The sequence below is a fragment of the Alosa alosa genome, chromosome 7 (genome assembly GCF_017589495.1).
Source record: "Alosa alosa isolate M-15738 ecotype Scorff River chromosome 7, AALO_Geno_1.1, whole genome shotgun sequence".
NCBI classification, from domain to species: domain Eukaryota; kingdom Metazoa; phylum Chordata; class Actinopteri; order Clupeiformes; family Clupeidae; genus Alosa; species Alosa alosa.
This window is the reverse complement of record NC_063195.1, coordinates 19,232,896-19,254,200: the sequence shown is the minus strand read 5'-3', so window position 1 is coordinate 19,254,200 and position 21,305 is coordinate 19,232,896. Positions and strand designations below refer to the sequence as shown.

The 21,305-nt window shown below is 43.8% G+C and overlaps 2 protein-coding genes across 4 annotated transcripts; one reads left to right on the top strand and one right to left on the bottom strand.

Moving 5' to 3' along the window:
- Nucleotides 1-120: 120 nt before the first annotated feature.
- parn (poly(A)-specific ribonuclease (deadenylation nuclease)) lies at nt 121-10,471 on the bottom strand. Of its 3 annotated transcripts, none has more exons than XM_048249140.1 (26): nt 10,364-10,471; nt 10,063-10,140; nt 9,810-9,889; nt 9,595-9,662; nt 9,418-9,499; nt 8,820-8,880; nt 8,414-8,576; nt 7,961-8,023; nt 7,464-7,502; nt 7,302-7,344; nt 6,668-6,748; nt 6,412-6,468; nt 6,196-6,273; nt 5,910-5,953; nt 5,748-5,790; nt 4,712-4,787; nt 4,188-4,298; nt 4,024-4,093; nt 3,743-3,798; nt 3,486-3,572; nt 3,165-3,239; nt 2,470-2,647; nt 2,230-2,375; nt 1,779-1,860; nt 1,517-1,653; nt 121-1,086 (listed from the first exon to the last, which is right to left on the bottom strand). In XM_048249140.1, exons 1-26 carry the CDS (start codon nt 10,380-10,382, stop codon nt 1,043-1,045), a joined length of 2,061 nt encoding a protein of 686 aa, XP_048105097.1. In that variant the 5' UTR covers nt 10,383-10,471; the 3' UTR covers nt 121-1,042. The 3 variants fall into 3 exon arrangements, with proteins under 3 accessions (XP_048105097.1, XP_048105098.1, XP_048105101.1); XM_048249141.1 differs by having other exon boundaries at nt 1,556-1,653; XM_048249144.1 differs by lacking the exons at nt 121-1,086; nt 1,517-1,653 and having other exon boundaries at nt 1,778-1,860; nt 2,166-2,375.
- Nucleotides 10,472-10,576: 105 nt separating this feature from the next.
- LOC125298425 (bifunctional apoptosis regulator-like) lies at nt 10,577-21,052 on the top strand. The gene is made up of 8 exons (XM_048249145.1): nt 10,577-10,977; nt 12,138-12,562; nt 13,518-13,722; nt 14,964-15,133; nt 16,980-17,124; nt 17,940-18,116; nt 19,425-19,624; nt 20,747-21,052. Exons 2-8 carry the CDS (start codon nt 12,189-12,191, stop codon nt 20,937-20,939), a joined length of 1,464 nt encoding a protein of 487 aa, XP_048105102.1. The 5' UTR covers nt 10,577-10,977; nt 12,138-12,188; the 3' UTR covers nt 20,940-21,052.
- The last annotated feature ends 253 nt before the right edge of the window (nt 21,053-21,305 follow it).

The window sequence follows — 21,305 nt, the reverse complement described above, 5'->3', positions numbered from 1 at the left end:
TGAAGTTGGCCTGTTGGTAGTTGACATACTTTCTCATTCTTAAAAAAAAGGATCATGACAAAATATTGAACAGCATTTAAAATTTCACAGAACCCTGACGATACAATAACTAGGTTTAGGATCAATTAAGTTCCACCGTTGAAACATGCATTCGCGCGCGCACACACACACGCGCGCGCACACACACACACACACACACACACACACACACACACACTCCCAAAAAGACAAGATAAAGAGTACATCCACAGTTAAAACTGAAACCAAAAAGCTGTGTGACAATTGAAGTGCCTTTCTTTTTTTTTTTTAAACTTGGTCTTGCACGTCTCACACAAATTGTGATTGTTATACACCAAATGAACACGCATCTGATAAACAATGCAACGCAACTCACTGGCTTAAGTCCTGAATCACGAAACAAAAATTTCTTTAAAAAATTTGAAAGACAGGATTGGATGATGTTGCACCTCCCTTGTCTTTCCACTAGAGGTCTCTACCCAGACCACAAAAGTATATCCAATTTCCTTTGGTACGAAGGACGCACAAGCATGTGAGGGCAAGGACACAAGGATATACTTAGTGTGCTGCAGAGATCCTCATAGGCTTCCATCACATATTCTCAAAAGCAGTCACTTCAAAGGTTCTGGGGTTCTTTTGAACATTTCAAAGGTTACCCAGTGATGAACAAAAACACAACCTTTAAGCACCTTTTTAAACAATGCTGATCACATAGGTATGTACTGTTAGAAATGGAGAATGGTAAAAATTGAGATTATGTGAGGGGGGAAAAAAAAAAAAAAAAAATTGACGCATATCTTCAAGCTCATTCGCTTTGAGAGCATGAGGCTACTGGAATAAACGGTGGCAGGACAGGTGCGAGGAACAAACATGAATTTGTGATTAACAATCCAGCGACAAACAACAAAATTCTCTCCCATGTAGTTGCTGTGCCAAAAGAGGTTTTATGGCTTGTTACATTTAGGTATATTTATTTCTCTATGCTTGTTGAATTAAGTGAGGATGCAAGAAGAAACTCTTCCTGCTACCAGACGTGTGGAACATCGAAAAGACCAGATGATGTGGATTCTGAGAGAGAGAGAGAGAGAGAGAGAGAGAGAGAGAGAGAGGAGAGAAATCATTATGAGAGATAATGGATGACTTCAATCCTGACTGCAGGTAGCAGAATCACAATAGTTAGTACTTTGAGTCACAACAGTGGAGGGGGACATCCTTTACCAACCCCACTCTTACTCATCATATTGTTTAAATACAAACTTTGAAGTGAACATAAGCCAACTGCGTTTTAATTCTTATAGCCACCACCACTAAAGGGAGCATTTACGTTGTTGCAAGGGTTGCTCAGATTAACCGTTTTGAACAATCATTCCCTTCGGCAGTCAGTGAGGGGAGGCATGATCCCGAGAGAGAAAACACAAGAGAGAGCAAGAGACAGAGAGAGACAGTTGGAGCGAGAGAGCGCGAGAGAGAGAGAGAGAGAGAGAGAGAGAGAGCTCACCCTCAGATTTCCTCTTCTTGTGTTTACCACTCTTCTTACCCTGATTGGCTGACGGCTGCGGCCACTCATCTGTGTCGGCCACCTCAGGTCCCACCTCTTCCTGTATTGGGCTCATGCTGGGTCTGTGAACAGCCGGCCTGTTGAATAAGCAGCCAATCAATCACACACACACACACACACAGATCTCATGACTGGGTCTCGAAATTAAAATATGCATAGGTGGTTGTCTGTGTTAGGAAATGAAGCCGTAATACAGACGTACTGTTTAAACCAGCTGTCTGTAGTCTTGGACTCCACAACATCAGCATAAGTTTGTCCACTCCCACCATCAAAAGTTCCTCCCCCTGCCAAGGAATAAATACACTTACATGAATACAGTACTTTAACATTAATAATAATAATAATAATAATAATAATAATAACAACTAGCAGAAAAGCTATAAACACAGCCCGGCATTGCACCCACATAGTGAAAAATTCCTTTAGTTTTGCCTTTATATTAGGAATGCATATTTTCAATCTAAGGCCTCTCCACCTTCTCTATATCTTAAGTCATGACTACTTATTGTGACCTCAGGTGCTGTACAGATACAGACACCATCTACAGTACACAGCAGAGCAGCCTGTGATTCTTTAGACACAGTCCTACCTAAACACAGACTTTGGTGCAGCAGACTACAGGCTTTAACACAGAGGGAAAGTTTCCCCCGTACCGTCCATCTTGATCTTCTTGAAGCCCTTGTCCACGTTGCTGTAGTGGGTCCAGCCGCTGGCTCCACTGCTGCCGCTGCTGGCCTCGGCCCCCTCAGAGTTCAGCTCCTCCTGGATGGGGCTGATGCTGCGCTTCCCCGTTGCAGATCTACACACATAATAATGTGCATAAAAATATAAATAAATAAAAAAGGCAGAACACAACCGACACACACACACACACACACACACACAGGGCACACCTGTTATGGGTGTAGCTGTAGGCCGCAGTTGTCATGGCAGCCGCGGTACAGTACGGTGTGTCGCTCCAGCCGTCGTCCATGCGCCGGCGTCCTGGGTGCTTGTCACGCTGCTTGGCCCGTATGTACTCCGCGTACGTCTGAATACGGTAACTCTCCGCAAACTCACTAGTGTTCATGGCTGCAGAGCAAACAAAGCCAGGCTGTCTGTTAAAGCAACACTAACAAACAGTTTACAACAATGTGCTGAATTTGACAAAAAAAAAAAAAAAAAGTATTGGAATTGAGTCATGGACTACATGTACACTTTTAAGCCTTCATTGGTCTATGCTTCCTTGGAAAGTGAATCAAGCCAATAAGTCGTTTTGACCACTTGAAATCCTATACATTTTTAGAACGTGAATGGAAAGAAGGCTCAATAGTTTGTACAGTATATAGGAGGTGAAATGGTCTATTTGAGAGAGCCGTGAGTGCGCATTTATCCAGGATAGGTTTCACCTGGCTTGATGAATCCGTGTCTGCTCATCCTGGCTTGGTCTTTGTGCAACCAATTAAGCCTGTACGCTCTTGTTTTGGATTCATTGAGCACAGCTCAGTAACTTATCCCGGATGTCTTAATTCTGCTTTTGTGCAAAGGGCCCCTGACCATATAAACAAAAACAAAAAAAACAAACGAGCAGAAGCGACAAGTTACCCACCAATCTGCACTTGGTCTGTCTGACTCAAAGAGACGAATGCCGACGTGTCATCGATCCATGACACCACAATATTTCCTGTCAATATAAACATTGACAGTCAGACAAACAGTAAACAAATTGCATATCCTGCACGGCATGATCGAAAAAAAAAAGGTGCAAGCAACCAACACCTATTTACCACTGAAGCCACTACAACTGGATTACACATTCCAAAACAAGATTAAGAAATTAAGATTAAATTAAGACAAACAAAAAGGATACATTTTATATGTGAATAATAAAATTGAATATATGGTATAGCCACAGTGTTGGGATAGTTACCGAAGGCACTGAAGAGCTGGTACAAGTCGCTGGTTTTCCACTCTTTGGGGAAAGTAACGTAGAGAACGTGATCCCGCTTGGGTTGCACTGGGAAAGGAGGGCAGACGTAAGGGACATAAAGGTATGACTACTACACAGACCACTTCAGCTAACAACCAAAGACTTGACTACTACAGAGGAGATCACGACTTGCACTCTGAGGACAAAATAAATGCACAAGACGAGAACAAAACACAGAATAAGATTAAAACACTCACAGTCTGGTCCACTAAGGTTGAGGTAGGGGATGTCTATGATTCGCATGAGGAAAAGCCTAAGAACACAACCACTAAAATAAATTCCAACCTCATCATCCGGGCAGTACAGAGTTAGAGTTACTCATTAAGCAACTTAGAAAATGAGGAATAACATTTAAGCTACATTGTCAATGACACCTTAGGAAACAAATACTAATATAATACAATTAATACTACAACATGAACACATACATATTGGGATACAAGTAAAGAGAATAGCAAAAGCGAGTGGAGGAGCTTACTTGTTGAAAAATGGTTCGATGAGTTTGGATTTGGCTGAAATGTGAGATTTGGGTGAAGGGAGGAAAGAGCCTGAAACAAGACCAAGAAAGCAAGCGGTAAAACATCCACAATCACTTGACTCCGTATGCGACAGACACAGACAGAGACAGACACAGACACCTACCCAGGTAGTTAGCCATGGATATGAAACAGAGGCCTGTGATATAGGCGTCGTAACCGGCTTCATGTAGCTGCTCTGTCGCCGTGTCATAGCTTTGGAACCCTTCAGAACATTCTAGAATAAAATGCATATTGGAACATTTGAAACAGAGTTTAAAGATCACAGCCTACCATAGATTTAAATTGATCAGACTACACTGTAGAACGGGGAGTAAGTTGTTGAACTGGAAAACTCCCCGTTAACAAATATTGTTGCCGTTTTAAAATCGGCAGACCCAATTTATCTGGGGCCTGCCTAACCCATAGCCACACATGGCAACAAGGACTCAGAAGGTCTTACATCTGAATGCATTCATTCATTTAGCAAGTACATGCCCTTATCATCTAGGAAAATAGGAGGGCCACAGTAAGTGTGAAAATGCTTTAGAGATGAAGGAAGGGAATCTCAAAAGATTCTTGAACCACAATTGCAAACAGTCTGTACCAAGACCAGAGTCCCAGCAGCAAATGCTGAGGTGACTGACGTACCAACTTTCGGAGGCTTGAATGGACTCTCCTTGAGCCGTTTCTCCAGCTCTGCCAACGAGGTGTTCATGATCAGCTCCTGTGAACGAGAAGCAAAACAAATAAGCAACTCACCACCGATTAATTGAATTAAATTACTCCTCTTTCTACTACCCAACCACCTCCCAAAACTGAAGGACACAGGGCAGTGTGCATAAAGTTCTTCATCTTTATTTTTATTTATTATACGGCTCTTCACAATGCAAGTAGAACGCTCCATTGACTCGAATAGGATTTCCCAAAGTTCTACTGGTCATTATTTTCATCTAAGGACCTCTAAATATTGACCGCTGTCAATGGCAACAGATTTTCATTCAAAAGTGAAGGCAGACGGTTGATCAGCTGTGTTCTAAAGAACATTCAAGTTCAGCGTGTGTTGCGAACTATTTGTTTCTAAGCAAAAGCCACAACGAAACTAACAAACTGGCACGTCGGGGTCCGGTTCGCCCTGTCGGGACTTATTTTCCCAATAATGACCGGCGTTCTATGGACCCTTTCAAGAGAGTTCCATTATCAGCATCATAGTTGGCCCCACAAGACTTCCTTTTTAACATTCCATATGTTATCTTAATGTAGAGGAAGTAGATTGGGAACCAAATAGAACGTTCAAGCATTGTTTTTGTTTACCTTGTTGAAAGGGTCTATACATTATCCCTTACTTATTTGGCTGACACTTTTGTCCAAAGCGACTAACAGACAATTAATCAATAACAGGGCCAGACTACCTGAAGCAACTCAGGGCTAAGTGCTTTGCTGAAGAGCACAACGGCAGCTGGGAATCAAACTCCCAATTTTCCAGGCCACCACCTACCACAATTCACACTGTACCAAGGCGTATTTATTTATTTATTAAACAAAAGTACTTTATCACCAGCTATAAGGCCCCACCCATCAGTGTCTTACAGATCAATTAACTATCTGTCTCCTATCCAACTACCATTCACACTTCACTACTAAAGCAGACACTAGATCACGGTGGAAAGGGATAGGAGGGATCTACCTTGAATGGCTGAGTGGATGCCATAAGCTTTGTGTCCAAAAGCCTGTAAGAATAACACATGTAGAAGTATAGAATATGCAGTGCCGGTTACAGAAACAATAACAATCATCTTTATTTATATATTTTTAGATAATAAAACAAGTTACATCTACAATGACATACCTTGGGAAGACACACATAGTCACTTCTTTGAAATCATTAAGGTCCTAGGAAAGAATAATTCACATAAATAATATGCCACACAACAAAGCACATAAGGACTGAGTAGTTTTAAACAGACAGTGCTGGACAGCAAAAAGCAGTACAGACAAAGTTACAAAGGTCAAATACATTTTTGAATCTATAAGACTAACAAAATTACTTGAAATATACATCATATATTCTCTGTAGCCCTGCCTTGTAACAAAAACAAAAACAAAAACAAAAAGCAACATATCCTTCCACTTACTTCAGGTAGAGGACAGTAAAATTGATGGATTGTGTGCATGACATCCAGAAGCATGTTGTGGCCAACCACCAACTTTCCCTGGGTTCAGGAGAGGGGAAAAGAAAAAACACGACTCATGTTAATAAGAAAATTCTCCTCAATAACACTGATGAATCTGTGGCAGATTTCAGACTTGAGGAAGGACATTTTTCTCCCGAATTTCTTCCACTGACTTACAGATTTGGAGATAGCGTGTACGACCCTGGAGAAGCCAACAGCATCATTCAATTCCTCCTGTGAATAAACAACATGTTCAATGCAAAGTTTGGGCATCCAAATGTTGTTCAAACAGAACAATTCTGTCAAGCTTTTATTTGAGTGAGTGAGCTGCAGCAAACAGACATGCTAGATTTCATTTCATAATTAAGTAAAAAAATAAAAGAAAGAATTGAGAATTAAAGAATTCAGAAACTCGGACGTGTGCCTCCCTCACCTGCTCCTTCTCCTGCTTTTGCTGCTCTCGCCGTCTCCGCTCCTCGTCGTCCACCTTGCTGATCTGAATAAAACGCTCTTTCTAGGAGGGGGAAAAAATGGCACATGAAAAGAAAAACTGAAAAAGTAAATAATTTAAAAGACTTAACACCTGAAAGAAAAGATTACAATGGACCAATACAGTAGCTGGCTTGATTGGGACTATAGATGTAAATGAGCCTAAGGGTACCTTCAGGCTAGGCGTCTTTCTGACAAGAGAAGATGCGCAGATAGCTTTTTCAGTTTGAAAAAAAAAAAAAAAAAAAAACAAATCTGCCATCGTTTTTGTTCCAAAAAGCAGCCGGGAGCATCTTAACCACAGGTTGCAGTTATCCACTTGTGATTGGTCAGCTTTCAAAAAAAGTGACGTAGGGCGTTTTTCCACAAGAAGTTGAACATTTCTCAACTTTAAAAACAGCTCTGAGCTGCAGAAAAAAAAAAAAGACAGCCACGATTGCGTTTTAAAAGAAGCAGAGGGCACCTAAGACACCTAATCTGAATGTACCTTAAGGTTAACATTCATGTTAAATTGTGCATGGTCCCCAACAAATCAAATAAAAATAATAATAATAATAATAATAATAAATCCATCCTACCTTTTCAGTTTCCACTGTTTCTACATGGAGGCCTTTGGGGTACCTGACAGACAAGACAAAAGTAGCGTGATTACGGTGAGATAATTAGCACAATTGAATTAACTTTCAATTTACATACACACGCCCTTTCTGTTAGAAAACAGTATATTTCTGAATACGTACTTCCAATTCAGGGTCTGGTAGATCAGTTTTCTCTGGAAGCTGAGCAACATGAGAAAAAAAAATAATTATATTAAACAAAAAAAAAAAAAAAAAAAAGAAGTCAGAATCATGCATCCAAAAAGGATCACAGAACCTGCCATCTCACACACACCCACACTAAATCAAATATTTGAGTCAGTACCATCAACCAATGAAATGTAACAAACAGAATTTCATTGAGTATCTTGTTGAAAATGTCTGTCCAGTTTCCAGGCCGTTAAATGAGCATGGTCGGTCTTACTGATCAAACAAAAAATACAAAATAAAAAAAGGGAATGTCCACACACCAGAGTTTAGCTCCCAAATATTCCATTAAAACCTGCAACGTTTTGACCAGTCTGGCAAATTAATGCACCTGGCCTAAAGAAAGGAGGGATGTGCACTCTACCACTCTACCAAACTTCGGTCTTCCTGATAAACCACCATTTCTGTGTGTAAACTCTTTCAATGATTCTTACCCAGTACATGGATCCAAGTCAACCGTCTTCTCAGAGTTGTTCATAAGGGCCTCTACTTTCGCTCTACGTAAACACATAAAAACCAAAGAAACACAAAAAATAAATACAACCGAACACATCCCCATGGAAACCTCTAGATGCTGAACAAGTGGAAAAAGTAAGCCCATCCAACCCAAGCTGGGACTAGGTGCCGCACAAAATGTGTAGTCTAGAGATGTTGCCAATAAGTAGGGCAACTATTTTGTGAAGAATAGTACAAAAAATTATATATAAAATCATGTTTATCTAAAAAAAAAAAAAAAAAAAAAAAAAAAACTGTCCGAATACAAATCCCTTTCAGAGTGTTGACAGTTTGTATACTTTCTGCCACTTTGTTGACAACAGCTCTGACTACAGCTTTCTGAGGCTCAAGCTTCCAACACCGAGACTCCCCGCAGCACCAATCGTACTTACATAACCCGGTTGATGAAGTCCTTGTGCTCATCTGGAACGTTGGCCGGTCCCTTGGAAGTGGGCGAGATGAAAGAGTTGTTGCCGGACCCGTTCGACTGATTTCTCCTCTCCTCGTACTGTTCACGCAGCTGAACCTCCTCTTCCTGATTCAAGTAGGGGATCCCTGTGGGGACCACACAATTCAAGGTGACGGGTCATTGAATGATGGCTGTCGGTCTCCACTAACCAGTGAAATAGTGGTACACTAATTGCAACTAGGTTGTCAGCTTCAACTAATGTGCATGGCTTGATGTTCATAGCAGCCTGTGTGTGTGTGTGTGTGTCATTAGCTTGTAAAGCAATTTGGGGACTCCTGAATAGAAAAGCACTATATACACAGGCAGTCCAACACACATACACAACTCACCATTACGAAAAACTTTGTTGAAATCAAATCCCTGACTAGCCAGAAAGTCTATGCTGGAACTCTGGAACAAAAAAAAAAAAAAAAAAAAAAAAAAAAAAGTGTAAACAAGCAAAATAAGCACCATCAACATATGATGAAGAACTGTTCCATACAGAGACACTAGTGTTTCCCACAGAACTGAATTACATTTGTGGTGGTAGGTGATGGGGTGTGGTGTGTTGGCACAGCGTGGTTATGATGCTAACAGATTTAATCACGATTTAGCCAGTCGTCTTCTATGCCAACAACAATCCTTACAGGATTTTTAATGTTTTCTTTAAATGTGCATGCAGGTTTGTTGAGGGACATAGACACAAGGAGAGGCTGTGCAAAGGTGCACATAGCTCTACAATGGAAGGATTTCATCCAATTTAAGTAGTACAACATTGACCACCACACAATGATTTTCTATGTTGATATTGTGGTGGGCCACCACAAATAAGTCAACGTATGGGAAACACTGCAATATGCTGTTCCAACAGAGACAATATGCAGAATCAAATGTGGTCCTGTGTGCAACCATGTATGCCATTTTTGTAAAAATCAATGACCATCTTACCTGGCAAATAAACTTTTTATCTGGTGAATTCCTACTAAATGGCTTTGGAAATATATAAAAATTAAAAGACTTTGTAAGATACCTGCAAAAAAAGAGAAAGAAAATATATGAAAGGAAGGATGAGGACCATGGCTATCAAAATGTGCATTTTATTCCATGGGCGTCATAACCACTCACTTTGATTCCGAATGATCATATCTGAAAGTGCAAACACCGAACTGGAAGAGGAGAAAGTCCATGGAATGCTGAAGATCAGAAAAAAAAAAAAGTGACGATGTTTTTATTAATCGAACACAAATGAGTGAGCATTTTTGCAGGTTTTGGAGACGCCGGTTGAGCAAGTTCAAAAGAATCAGGTGAAAACACGAGTTTTTATTTTTCCGTAAAATTACCTTTTTTAGCTTTTCGTAACGCTCCTCTGGCGTGTCCAAACCGTTAGTAAGTGCACTGACCGATGGTCCATCACTTATTCCTGCAAAACGTAAATGGATGTTTGGAGATATTAATGCTTTTTCAAAAACGTAGTCCATTCATGGTCTGGTTTGAACACAGGACGGATGCACATAGAATACAGCAGGCACATTTAAAAATCATGACTACACCAACACACTCATGATTCTCAGAACACCTGGGAGTTCACCTTACCTGAAAATTCCCCGTCTATGGCAAGAAAGTCGGCTTCGTCGATTGCACTGTATACAGTGCGTAAGCTGTCTTTAAAATCTGCAGGAACACAAACATTAACAGTGAATGCAATCTCGACGACTTTGACAAACTCAGCATCGCGCTAGCGCGTGTTGCCAGGCTAGGCTGAATCGCACCGACAACGCTCCACAGAACATTTGAGTAATGATTGCTAAAGCAAGTAGCACACGCAGTTACGTGACAGCTGAGGCTTGTGTCGCACTGCTTTACTCCTGTGCTTCTGCAAAAGGGAGCCACTTACTTTTCCTTGTCACCTCCATCCCTGCAGAATCACAAACAATTGTCAATAGCTGAGGTATCCCTAGTGCTCTTTAACCTTTTCTTTACCGACCACTTCCGGAAGCCAGAATCTTATCAAGACTCAAGGCTACCGCCTACTGTTTCGGAGTTCAACTATTCTGAATAGGCAAGTGAGTTCATCAGGGTTGAAGTCACAGTGTTGCATTTCTTTTTTGTGTGTGTTGTATGAAAAGCTAACAGTGTGACGGACAGGTCTACATAATGCTGCAAACTGCAATATAATTATGTGTGCTTGCACTCACAGTTTCTGCTGCATTTACACATGGGTGTATGTGTACAGTGTACAAACTACACAAGTAAAAAAACACAGGAGGGAACATTTCATGGACGGACATGAGGTCAATCCAATCAACAGGCAGTGGACAGAAGACAGACAAGCGTTTGGATCAATAGGAAGCAGTCGAGTGTTGGATAGACCCTCCCGTGGGATATTGACTTTGAAGGGGGAGTTGCCAGCGGTACAGACACGAAGGAGTCCACGAAGTACTAGATGTCATGTCACCAGCGGTAATGTGAGATACCCGCTTTCTTTCTGCCTGCCATCGTTTTTCAAAGGTAAGCAGCCATTACTATTATATATGCGCATATGTTACCGAAATAAATTACATTATTGTTTCAGAGAAGAAACAAGATGCCGGAAGCCAGCTAGCTAGCAGGGGTTAGCCTCGCACCTACCCGAAAACAGCTAACGTTAATTGGAAAGAGATCGGGATAGAATCATACAGTCCTGAGAAGGGTCATTCAGGAAAAAGATAAGTTTACACGTAGTTATTGTATGAGTTATCATCAGCGTGCGAATTTGATGGCGTGATCCGCGCTATTCGCTCCGACTTCTCACATTGTCCTGAAAAAGACCGCAACTTCTACTTTCTGTTTCAAAGCAAGGGGAAAGTTGTTATTATCGTAGTTCCTCCGCCTACTGAAGGTGGCATGATCGAGAAGAGGCAATAAAACTACACTTGGCGTGCGATGGCATTGCGGAACAGGGTATACAGTTTTAAGTTGTATATCAGACTGAGAGGGCAGCTTGACATGAGCTTTTTCACCCCCTCCCTCAGTCTGCCAACATCCCGCTGTCCGATGCCTGTCACAAAGTTCAGAGTACAGCCAGATAAGTCACGTCATGTATGGTAAATGTAAAGCGTGGTGTGATGAGATGGGGTGATGTTTGTAGTTCCCATATAGACGTGCAGGACGTCCAGTCCTATTCCTGCTCTCTCTCTCTCTCTCTCTCTCTGTGTGTTAGTGTGTTTGTGTGTTTAGTACATAGGCTAACACTGCGGCCTTGACTGAAGCAGTCACCTCTCACTGCAACCTTCTTATCGCTGCCTCTTCCCCTCCGTTCATAATGTCCCAAGGCTGGCTACCCTCATCCATAGAAAGCAGTGGGTCTGGCCTCCCCACTGCTCTGTCATATCTGCAACCGCACATTGCCTCCGATACACACCTCTGTCATGTCTACACACACACACACACACACACACATGCACACGCCCGCACACACAGACACACACACACACACATGCACACGCCCGCACACACAGACACACACATGCATACGCACGCACACAAACATACATGCACACACACACACACACACAGACATGCACACACACACACACACACACACACACACACACACACACACACACACACACTCACACACACTACAGATACACAGCTCATATGTGTGTTTGCTCTCTTGGTCTCGTTAGTTTGTTGATGCCTGAAGAAGGCTGTTCCGGGCCTCGCACACAGTTCGCCTAATGAAGGGGGCCAACGCCGATGCCGACTCGGACACTGGGCTGTTCGCCGACTCTGAGGAAGAGGACGACTTCGCCCCTTCCTCCTCCCCCTCCGCCACGTCACTGAAACCGTTCACGCCCTCGGCTGCGGCAGCAGACGCCAGCAGCAGCGGCGACGGCGGCGGCGATGCTGGCGGTGGCGGCGGCGGCATCACGGAGCGGGAGTTCTCGTGCCACTGCTGCTACGACGTGCTGGTGGACCCCACCACGCTGAACTGCGGCCACAGCTTCTGCCGGCACTGCCTGTCACAGTGGTGGGAGTCCTCGCGCAAGACGGAGTGCCCCGAGTGCCGGGAGAGGTGGGAGGGTTTCCCCCGCGTCAACATCCTGCTCAGGTGAGTCAGCATTCAGAGGGTGAGTCAGCATTCCGCGAGGGTCAGTCAGCATTCCGCGAGGGTGAGGTCCCCAAGCTGACCAGGGGACGCAGGGAGGGTGCCACAATTGTTGGCAGATACCATACCATCTTACCATCCCCTTTAGATTAATGATGACAGATACCATACCATCTTACCATCCCCTTTAGATTAATGATGACCGATACTATACCATCTTAGCATCCCCTTTAGATTAGGGCAGCCGTGGCCCACTGGTTAGCACTCTGGACTTGTAATCGGAGGGTTGCCGGTTCGAGCCCCGACCAGTGGGCCACAGCTGAAGTGCCCTTGAGCAAGGCACCTAACCCCTCACTGCCCCCCTCGAAGCCGCTGTGGTTGCAGGCAGCTCACTCGCGCCGGGATTAGTGTGTGCTTCACCTCACTGTGTGCTGTGTTTCACTAATTCACGGATTGGGTTAAATGCAGAGACCAAATTTCCCTCACGGGATCAAAAGAGTATATATACTTATATACTACTTACTTATAGATTAATGATGACAGATACCATACCATCTTAGCATCCCCTTTACATTAATTATGATTACCATCTTTAGCATTAGTTGCTGTGAAGAAGAAACTATCTTAGCACACACACTAATGATGGGCATACTATACACACACACACACATGATGCTTATTAGTTGGTGAAGAAGAAACTAGGTGTCACACACACACACACACACACATCAATGAATTAAGAAGAATTAATTAAATCAAAGTGCATAAAATGTTTACATCCCCTCCTGGTAATCATTTTTGAAAAATAGCATCCCTTTAATGTACTAATGATTATTGTGCATATTAGTTGTTGTGTACATGTGAAGATATTAGAGTAAGTCTTGAGCTTTCACCAGAACCATGGCGTCCACCACTGTGTGCGCGACTGTGTTGACCTTTGACCCTGTCTCGTCCACAGGGATGCGGTGGAGAAGCTGTTCCCCGACGCTGTGTCTCAGCGGCGCGAGCAGATCCACGGCAACCCCCGCGTCTCGCACTCGGTGCTGGCCTTCCAGCGCCATGGCGACGAGCAGGCCAATCGGGGCACGGCGGTGGCCGGGGGGCAGAGGCGAGCGGCGGGAGGGTTCTTCTCGGGGGTGCTGACGGCACTCACCGCCGTGGCTGTGAGTTCACACACACACACACATATACACACACACACACACACAGCTTCAGTCTTCTATCATTTACATCAGAACATTCCGTATCTGATACAAATGCAAAGCAGTGCATTGGGTGTATGAGAGAGAGAGAGAGAGAGAAAGAGAGAGAGAGAGAAAGAAAGAAAGAAAGAGAGAATCTGCATTCCTTGGAAGGTAGGAGGTGGGCAGGTGTAGAACTTGGAGAGAACTGGTGGAGAATGCAGTTATTGACACGTGCATACTTGTGTTTGCATACATAGATGGACTAATTTGTGCCTGCTTGCGTATTCAAACATGCCCTGCCTGCACTTTTTGCACTCCATGCATACACAAGCAGAGTGTGTGTGTGTACACGCGTGTAGAAAATGATGGTGAACTGTATATTGTTTGATGTGTGTATGAAATGACACTGTATATGTGTATTGTGTGGTGTGTGTATGCAATGATACTGTAGTCGTATGTGTGTGTATTTGTGTATGACTGTGTGTGTGTGTGTGTGTGTGTGTGTGTGTGTGTGTGTGTGTAATGATACGTGCGTGTGTGTGTGTGTAATGACACGTGCGCGCGCGTGTGTGTGTAATGATACGTGCGTGCGTGTTTGTTTACGTGTGGGTGTGTTTACGTGTGTAATGACACTGTGCGTGTGTGTGCAGGTGATGTTGCTGGTGTACCACTGGAGCAGTAGGGAGGGTGTGCAGGAGCTGCTGTGTGTGTGTGTGTGTGTGTGTGTGTGTGTGTGTTTACGTGTGTTTACGTGTGTGTAATGCCACTGTGTGTGTGTGTTTTTGTGTGTAATGATACGTGTGGTGTGTGTGTGTACTGATACGCATGTGTGTGTGTGTGTGTGTGTGTGTGTGTGTGTGTGTGTGTGTGTGTAATGATATGTGCGTGCGCACACGCGCGTGTGTGTGTGTGTAATGATGCGTGCGTGTGTGTTTACGTGTGTGTGTGTTTACGTGTGTGTGTGTTTACGTGTGTAATGCCACTGTGCGTGTGTGTGCAGGTGATGTTGCTGGTGTACCACTGGAGCAGTAGGGAGGGTGTGCAGGAGCTGCTGTGTGTGTGTGTGTGTGTGTGTGTTACGTGTGTGTAATGCCGCTGTGTGTGTGTGTGTTTACGTGTGTGTAATGCCACTGTGTGTGTGTGTTTACGTGTGTGTAATGCCACTGTGTGTGTGTGTTTACGTGTGTGTGTGTGTAATGCCACTGTGCGTGTGTGTGCAGGTGATGTTGCTGGTGTACCACTGGAGCAGTAGGGAGGGTGTGCAGGAGCTGCTGGTCAGTAAGCCCGTGTCCAGCTGGAGCCCAGAGGACGTAGCCCTGTGGCTGGAACACCTGGGGCCCTGGGCCTCCCTCTACCAGGAGAGCTTCAACTCGGAGCAGGTCAACGGCAGGTGAGGGGGCAAGGCACACACACACACCAACATACACACACACACATACACCACCACACACACACCATCACACACACATACATACACACACACACACACACAAACATACACACACACATACACCACCACACACACACCATCACACACACATACATACACACACACACACACACACACACCAACATACACACACACACCACCACACACTTACACCACCACCACACACACACACACACACACACACATACAAACACACACACACACACATTGCACACCATGACACACAACCCTTGGTGTGTTTGGTTTAGGTACCAGGCCCAAAGTAAGCTTGTGACTACAAACAAGACCTCCATACATGCACACTGGCGCACACACACATGTATGCCTGTACACATAGCTATTTAGCTTAGCCTTAGCTTAGCATTAAGCCTAAATTCTCCACCAGTTCTCTCCAAGTTCTCCACCTGCCCACCTCCTACCTTCCAAGGAATGCAGACTCTCTTTATTTCTCTCTCTCTCTCTCTCTCTCTCTCTCTCTCTCTCTCTCTCTCTCTCTCACATACACCCAATGCACTGCTTTGCATTTGTATCAGATACAGAATGTTCTGATGTAAATGATAGAAGACTGAAGCTGTGTGTGTGTGTGTGTGTGTGTGTGTGTGTGTGTGTGTGAGGGGACATATTTGCAACAGGTTTCTATTTTTGATTTTTGAATATGTATACTGTGTGTGTCTGTAAGACAGATAATGTGAATATGTATACTGTGTGTGTGTGTGTGTGTGTGTTAGACAGAGATAATGTGATAATGTGAATATGTATAGTGTGTGTGTGTGTCTGTAAGACAGAGATAATGTGATAGAGTGTGTGTGTGTGTAAAAAATCCCATTCGATTTTTGAGACATAAGTGTTCATTGAATCGATTGTAAAATCGATTTTCTATGTCTAAAGACGTTTCCATTTTCAACGCCAAATATAGGCCAATCCACGGACAACTAACAGGCATTAGGGCTTAACGAAGGGGCGTGAAGACTAATAAGCCAGCAATATTTCTGATGATTTATTGGCGTGAAGTTTCGTACACAATGACAAACAGGAGTGCAACATTCTCGAAAAACAATAAGCCAACAAGAGTGGACTGTCATAACATCAGTGAAAAACATTACTGCAGGCTTCAACGTGGCTGTGTTTACGATTAAAAATGTCAAACAAATTTCGCCTACGAAGGAACTCACGACTGCACGGTTTGCATACCGCTTTGTCCTTCTCCATAGTTTGATCTACCTAAAACCCGAAGTGCTTCCATCGAACTCAAGTTATTAGGGCTTATCACTCGTCTCTCTCATGTCACACAGGTTGATCGCGTTGTCCTCCATTTTTTTAGCAAAAGCAGCACAGCAGCCGATTGAAACAGCTGTTTCCAGTGTGTGAAACATTTTAGCTTTTTAGCTTTCGCAATGCCTACTGCACTTTTGGAATTCTTTATTTTCTGCTTGTTTGTGGGTTTTGTTACATCTATCTTTTTTATTTGTTTAAATTGTTTAAAATGAAGTGTACATATTTGGTTAAAATCGATTCCCTATTTTAGTTTTCGAAACTTGTGTTGGTTGGTCCAATCGATTGTGCAATCGATTTTCGAACGTAAAGTGACAGCCCTAGTATGCGCTCCAATGGCCGTGTCCTTGTCCCCATCTGTGGAGAAGAAGATTATGGATCAAGATGAAGCCTGGTGTTGCAGCGTCTGGTTTGTGTGTGTGTGTGTGTAAGCTGCATATTCACCCCTGCATCCTTCCTCTCCTGTGTGTGTGTGTGTGTGTGTGTGTGTGTGTGTGTGTGTGTGTGTGTGCAGGCTGCTGACTCTGCTGGAGGAAGATGAGCTGTCTCGGCCGCCCTACAGCGTGCTCAACCAGGCTCATCGCCGCGCCATCCTAGAGGAACTGCAGAGGGTCCGCGCCCTGGGCGTCAAGCCACCGCAGAACCTCTGGGAGTACAAGGTGTGTGTGTGTGTGTGTGTGTGCGTGTGTGTGCGCTTGGCGCTGTGTAAGCATCTCTCTTCCTATTTTGTCTGTGTGTGTGTGTGTGTATGTGTGTGCGTGTGTTTTTGGAGGTTTGTGTCATCTCTCTCTATGCATGTTATTTCTATGTGTGTGTTGGTGTGTGTATGTGTACTTGGCGTTGTGTACTTGGCGTTTATCTCTCTCTCTCTCTGTATGTGCTTCTTTCTTGTGTCCTTCTCCCTGAATGTCTGCATAGCTGTCTGTGTAGACCATGTTGATGTAGACTGGGAAGGAATGTTACCGGTAACTTGACAAGGAAGTGAACTGGCCACAGGGCTATGGTACATTTCCTTATGTGCCCATGGCGCACTGTCACACTTCCTACTCCCTGAGACAGGTGATCTGTTTTCACATCACCTGTCTGTCTGTCTGTTACATGTATCTAAATATCTCTCTGTGTCTGCCTGTCTCTGATTGATTGTATATGTTCTGTGTGTATACATGTTTCAGGGTGTGTCTATGTATTATATGTGTGTAGGAGAGAGAGAGAAAAGGGGGGAGGGAAGGAGAGAAAGGGAGTGAGGGAGGGAGAGAGAGAGAGAGAGAGAGTAAGGGAGGGAGAGAGAGAGAGGGAAAGCAATATACAGTAGGGATTGTTTGCTATGTATTGTGGTTTTGTTATGTATTGTGGTTTTAAGTTTTAGCAGATCCGTTTATCTGTCTGACTTACTGTGTTTCTTTGCATTCATCAATTTGCCAATTTGCTTGTCTGTGTGTGTGTGTGTGTGTGTGTGTGTGTGTGTGTTCCCCAGGCGGTTAGCGGCGGTAAGTCTCTGTTCCTGCTGTATGCTCTGAAGGGCTCCCCGCGCCTCACACTGCTCTACCTCTACCTGTTTGACTACGAGGACACCTTCCGGCCCTTCATCCACACCTGCTGCCCCGTGCAGCGCGTCCACAGGCCCCTGGACGGACGGCCCGCCAAAACACCGGTCAGAAGCTCGCTCTCTCTCTCTTTCTTTCTCTCTCTCTCTCTCTTTTCTCTATCTATCTATCTATCTATCTATCTATCTCAAACACACTTTATTGTCATCTCTCCCTCTCTCTCCTTCTCACACACACTCTCTCTCTCTCTCTATCTATCTATCTATCTATCTATCTCTCTCTCTCTCTTTTTTCTCTCTATCTATCTATCTATCTATCTATCTATCTATCTCAAACACACTTTATTGTCATCTCTCCCTCTCTCTCCTTCTCACACACACTCTCTTCTCTCTCTCTCTCTCTCTCTCTATCTATCTATCTCGCTCTCTCTCTCTATCTCAAACACACTTTCTTGTCATCTCTCCCTCTTTCTCTTTCTTCTCACACACACACTCTCTCAAACCTCTTTCTTTCTCTATCTCTCACACACACACACACACACACACACTCTCTCTCTCTCTCTCTCCCTTCCTCAATTCAATTCAACATTGCTTTATTAGCATGACTGTAGGTATATAGTGTTGCCAAAGCACAAAACAAAACGGCGAATCAATTTGTACAGTAACAACGAGAACATTGAGATTGCTGTCTTTCATTTTTTCTCTTTCACTCTGTTTCTTTCTGCCGTGTGTTTCTGTCTCTTTTTCTCCCGGTCCACCAAAACATCGGTGAGAGCCGCACTTTTGCTTTCTCTCTCTGTCCCCCTCTCTCACTTCCTGTCTGCTCTCTCTCACTTCATGTGTGATCTATTTGTTTCTTTTCTTCTTTTTGTCGGTGTCTCGGCCCACCAAGACATCAGTAGTGGCCAGGCCAGAAGATGGTGCCTCTTTCTTTCTTTCTTTCTTTTCTTTCTTTCTTTCTTTCTTTCTTTCCCTCTGACTCTTCTCTCTCTTGCCAACACACGCTAGTTTTTTTATTTTGTATTTCTCTCTCTCTGGTTCTCTTTCTGTTTCTCTGCGCTCTCCATTTGCTGTCCTATATATCAAGTCCGTCTGCATCTCTCAGTTGTTTGTTTTTACAAAGGTGTCAGACATACAAATAATAATAAACAATTGCTCTGCCTGTGTGTATATTTTTCTTTCTTTCTTTCTTTCTGTCTGTCTGTCTGTCTGTCTGTCTTTCTGTCTGTCTGTCTGTTTGTCTGTCTTTCTCTCTCTTTATTGACATGACAAGTTTTTTTTTTTTTTGACAAACATTCAAACACAAGGCTTACGAACAGAACACAATGTTAAGGCAAACACATACACACACATATCTGAGATTAACAGATTAACTGTTTAAGAGATTAACTGGTATACCACCCCCCATCCCTGCAGGAGGAGGACCCTAACTGGAAGCAGTGGTCAGAGTTCCTGGTGAAGTTCGCGCTGCTGCCGTACCAGCTGATCGCCGAGTTTGCCTGGGACTGGCTGGGCGTGCACTATTGGACGTCTCGCTTCGTCATCGTCAACGCCATGCTGCTGTCCGTGCTCGAGGGCTGCGCCTTCTGGAGGCTCTGGAGCCGCGCACAGATCAGGTGACCTGACCGGACGCTTCTCATTAGCTCTTTTAGCGACTCAAATGAGTTCTCATTGGTTTTCTTTGGTTCCTATGTTTTGCTCATTTGAACGCACCTCTGGTCATGTATGAGGTGGTCTCACATAGATTAGTCATCATATTATCTGATCTGGTTAGCCAAGTAAAGCAGGATAAGTAAAAAAAGTGTTTACCCCGTGTAGATTGCAAGATAAGTAAACAAAAGTGTTTACCCCGTGTAGATTGCAAGATAAGTAAACAAAAGTGTTTACCCCGTGTAGATTGCATGGTGTATCTGAATAGTACCTCGCAGAGCGGTGGTTCTCAAGTGGTGTGCGAAGGGAAATTCAGTGTGACTGGAGCCGTGGCGTGGAATTTCGAGAAACCCATCTTGTGTTTGTGCAGGCTCATGAAATAAGCTAGCGGGGATTTTCTTTTAATTAATTAATCAATGATACATCTTGTTAATTTAACACAGTTTTAGGTAGAGGATTTGCAACTTTTTTTTCATCTTTTTAGCTGTCAGTTTATTCAATGAAGCTAAGATCCATTTTGTGACTCCTTCTAGGCAAGCTTGTCACACTGTTTTACTTTCTGTGTTGTGTACCTGTAGCACAGTTAGGATATTACCAACTTTCTCATGCTAGTTCTAGCAACATAACAATCTTGTCCTAGTCTAGCTACCAATCAGAGGGAGTGGACACAGCTTTTGGCTGAAGTAGAGAGATGTTCCAGGGCCTTACAGTCTTTTTTTCTCATATCACTGTGTTTATTTTTGTCCCTCAGTTGTTTACTTGTTTCGAACTGTCGTGTCCTTTTTTGTACTAGCTATTTCAATTGACAGATGCAGTGGTAATTCCTAGCTTGGTCTCTTCTGCACTGTAGTTATTCTCTTACAGTTAATGTCTTACTGTACTGTAGCTTAAATGTTATTCCCCATCGCTGTAAGTAGCTTTGGAAAGAAGCATCTGCCAAATGAATAAATGTAAATGTAATAAGATGTTTAGGACGCTCCCTAAGAAGATGTGGAGCAACTTCTCTCTCTCCCCCTCCCTCTCCCTACGTCTCTCAGCTTTCACTCTCTGTATTCACTTCTCTTGTCTGTGTTCCCGTGTCCTTTTAGGACGCTCCCCAAGAAGATGTGGAACCACTTCTGGAAGATGCTGTCCCAGGGCCTGGCGTTCATCCTGCTGTGGCCCATGATCCCCCAGTTTGTGTGCAACTGCCTGTTCTACTGGGCGCTCTACTTCAACCCCATCATCAACATCGACCTGGTGGTGCAGCAGCTCCGCCACCCCGACACACAAGTGCCCTGAGGGAGAGATGGAGACGGAGATGAAGAGACACACACGCACGCACACGAACACACACACACATACACATACACTCAAACATACACACGCGCACACACACATACACATTCACTCAAACATGCACACACACGCACGCATGCACATTCATCAGGCCAAACATACACACGTTCATCCGGACACAAACACATTCACTCCAAACATACACGACGTTCATCACTTAACACACACACACGCGCATGCGCGAACACACACGTTCATCACACACATTCACGCACGTTCATCAGGCCACGCACACACACACACACACACACATCACACATTCCTTCCACTCAAACATACGCGCACGTTCATCACACACACACACGGAAA

What these genes read in the sequence shown, in the direction of transcription:
- parn (XM_048249140.1), bottom strand. An exon ending in TACACGCTATCTCCAAATCT is followed by an intron (nt 6,274 to 6,411) that starts GTAAGTCAGTGG and finishes TCCTGAACCCAG; the next exon opens with GGAAAGTTGGTGGTTGGCCA. An exon ending in CATCCACTCAGCCATTCAAG is followed by an intron (nt 4,788 to 5,747) that starts GTAGATCCCTCC and finishes TCTCGTTCACAG; the next exon opens with GAGCTGATCATGAACACCTC.
- LOC125298425 (XM_048249145.1), top strand. Translation starts at nt 12,189, where the DNA reads ATGAAGGGGGCCAACGCCGATGCCGACTCGGACACTGGGCTGTTCGCC. An exon ending in CGGCACTCACCGCCGTGGCT is followed by an intron (nt 13,723 to 14,963) that starts GTGAGTTCACAC and finishes GTGTGTGTGCAG; the next exon opens with GTGATGTTGCTGGTGTACCA. An exon ending in GACGGCCCGCCAAAACACCG is followed by an intron (nt 18,117 to 19,424) that starts GTCAGAAGCTCG and finishes CCATCCCTGCAG; the next exon opens with GAGGAGGACCCTAACTGGAA.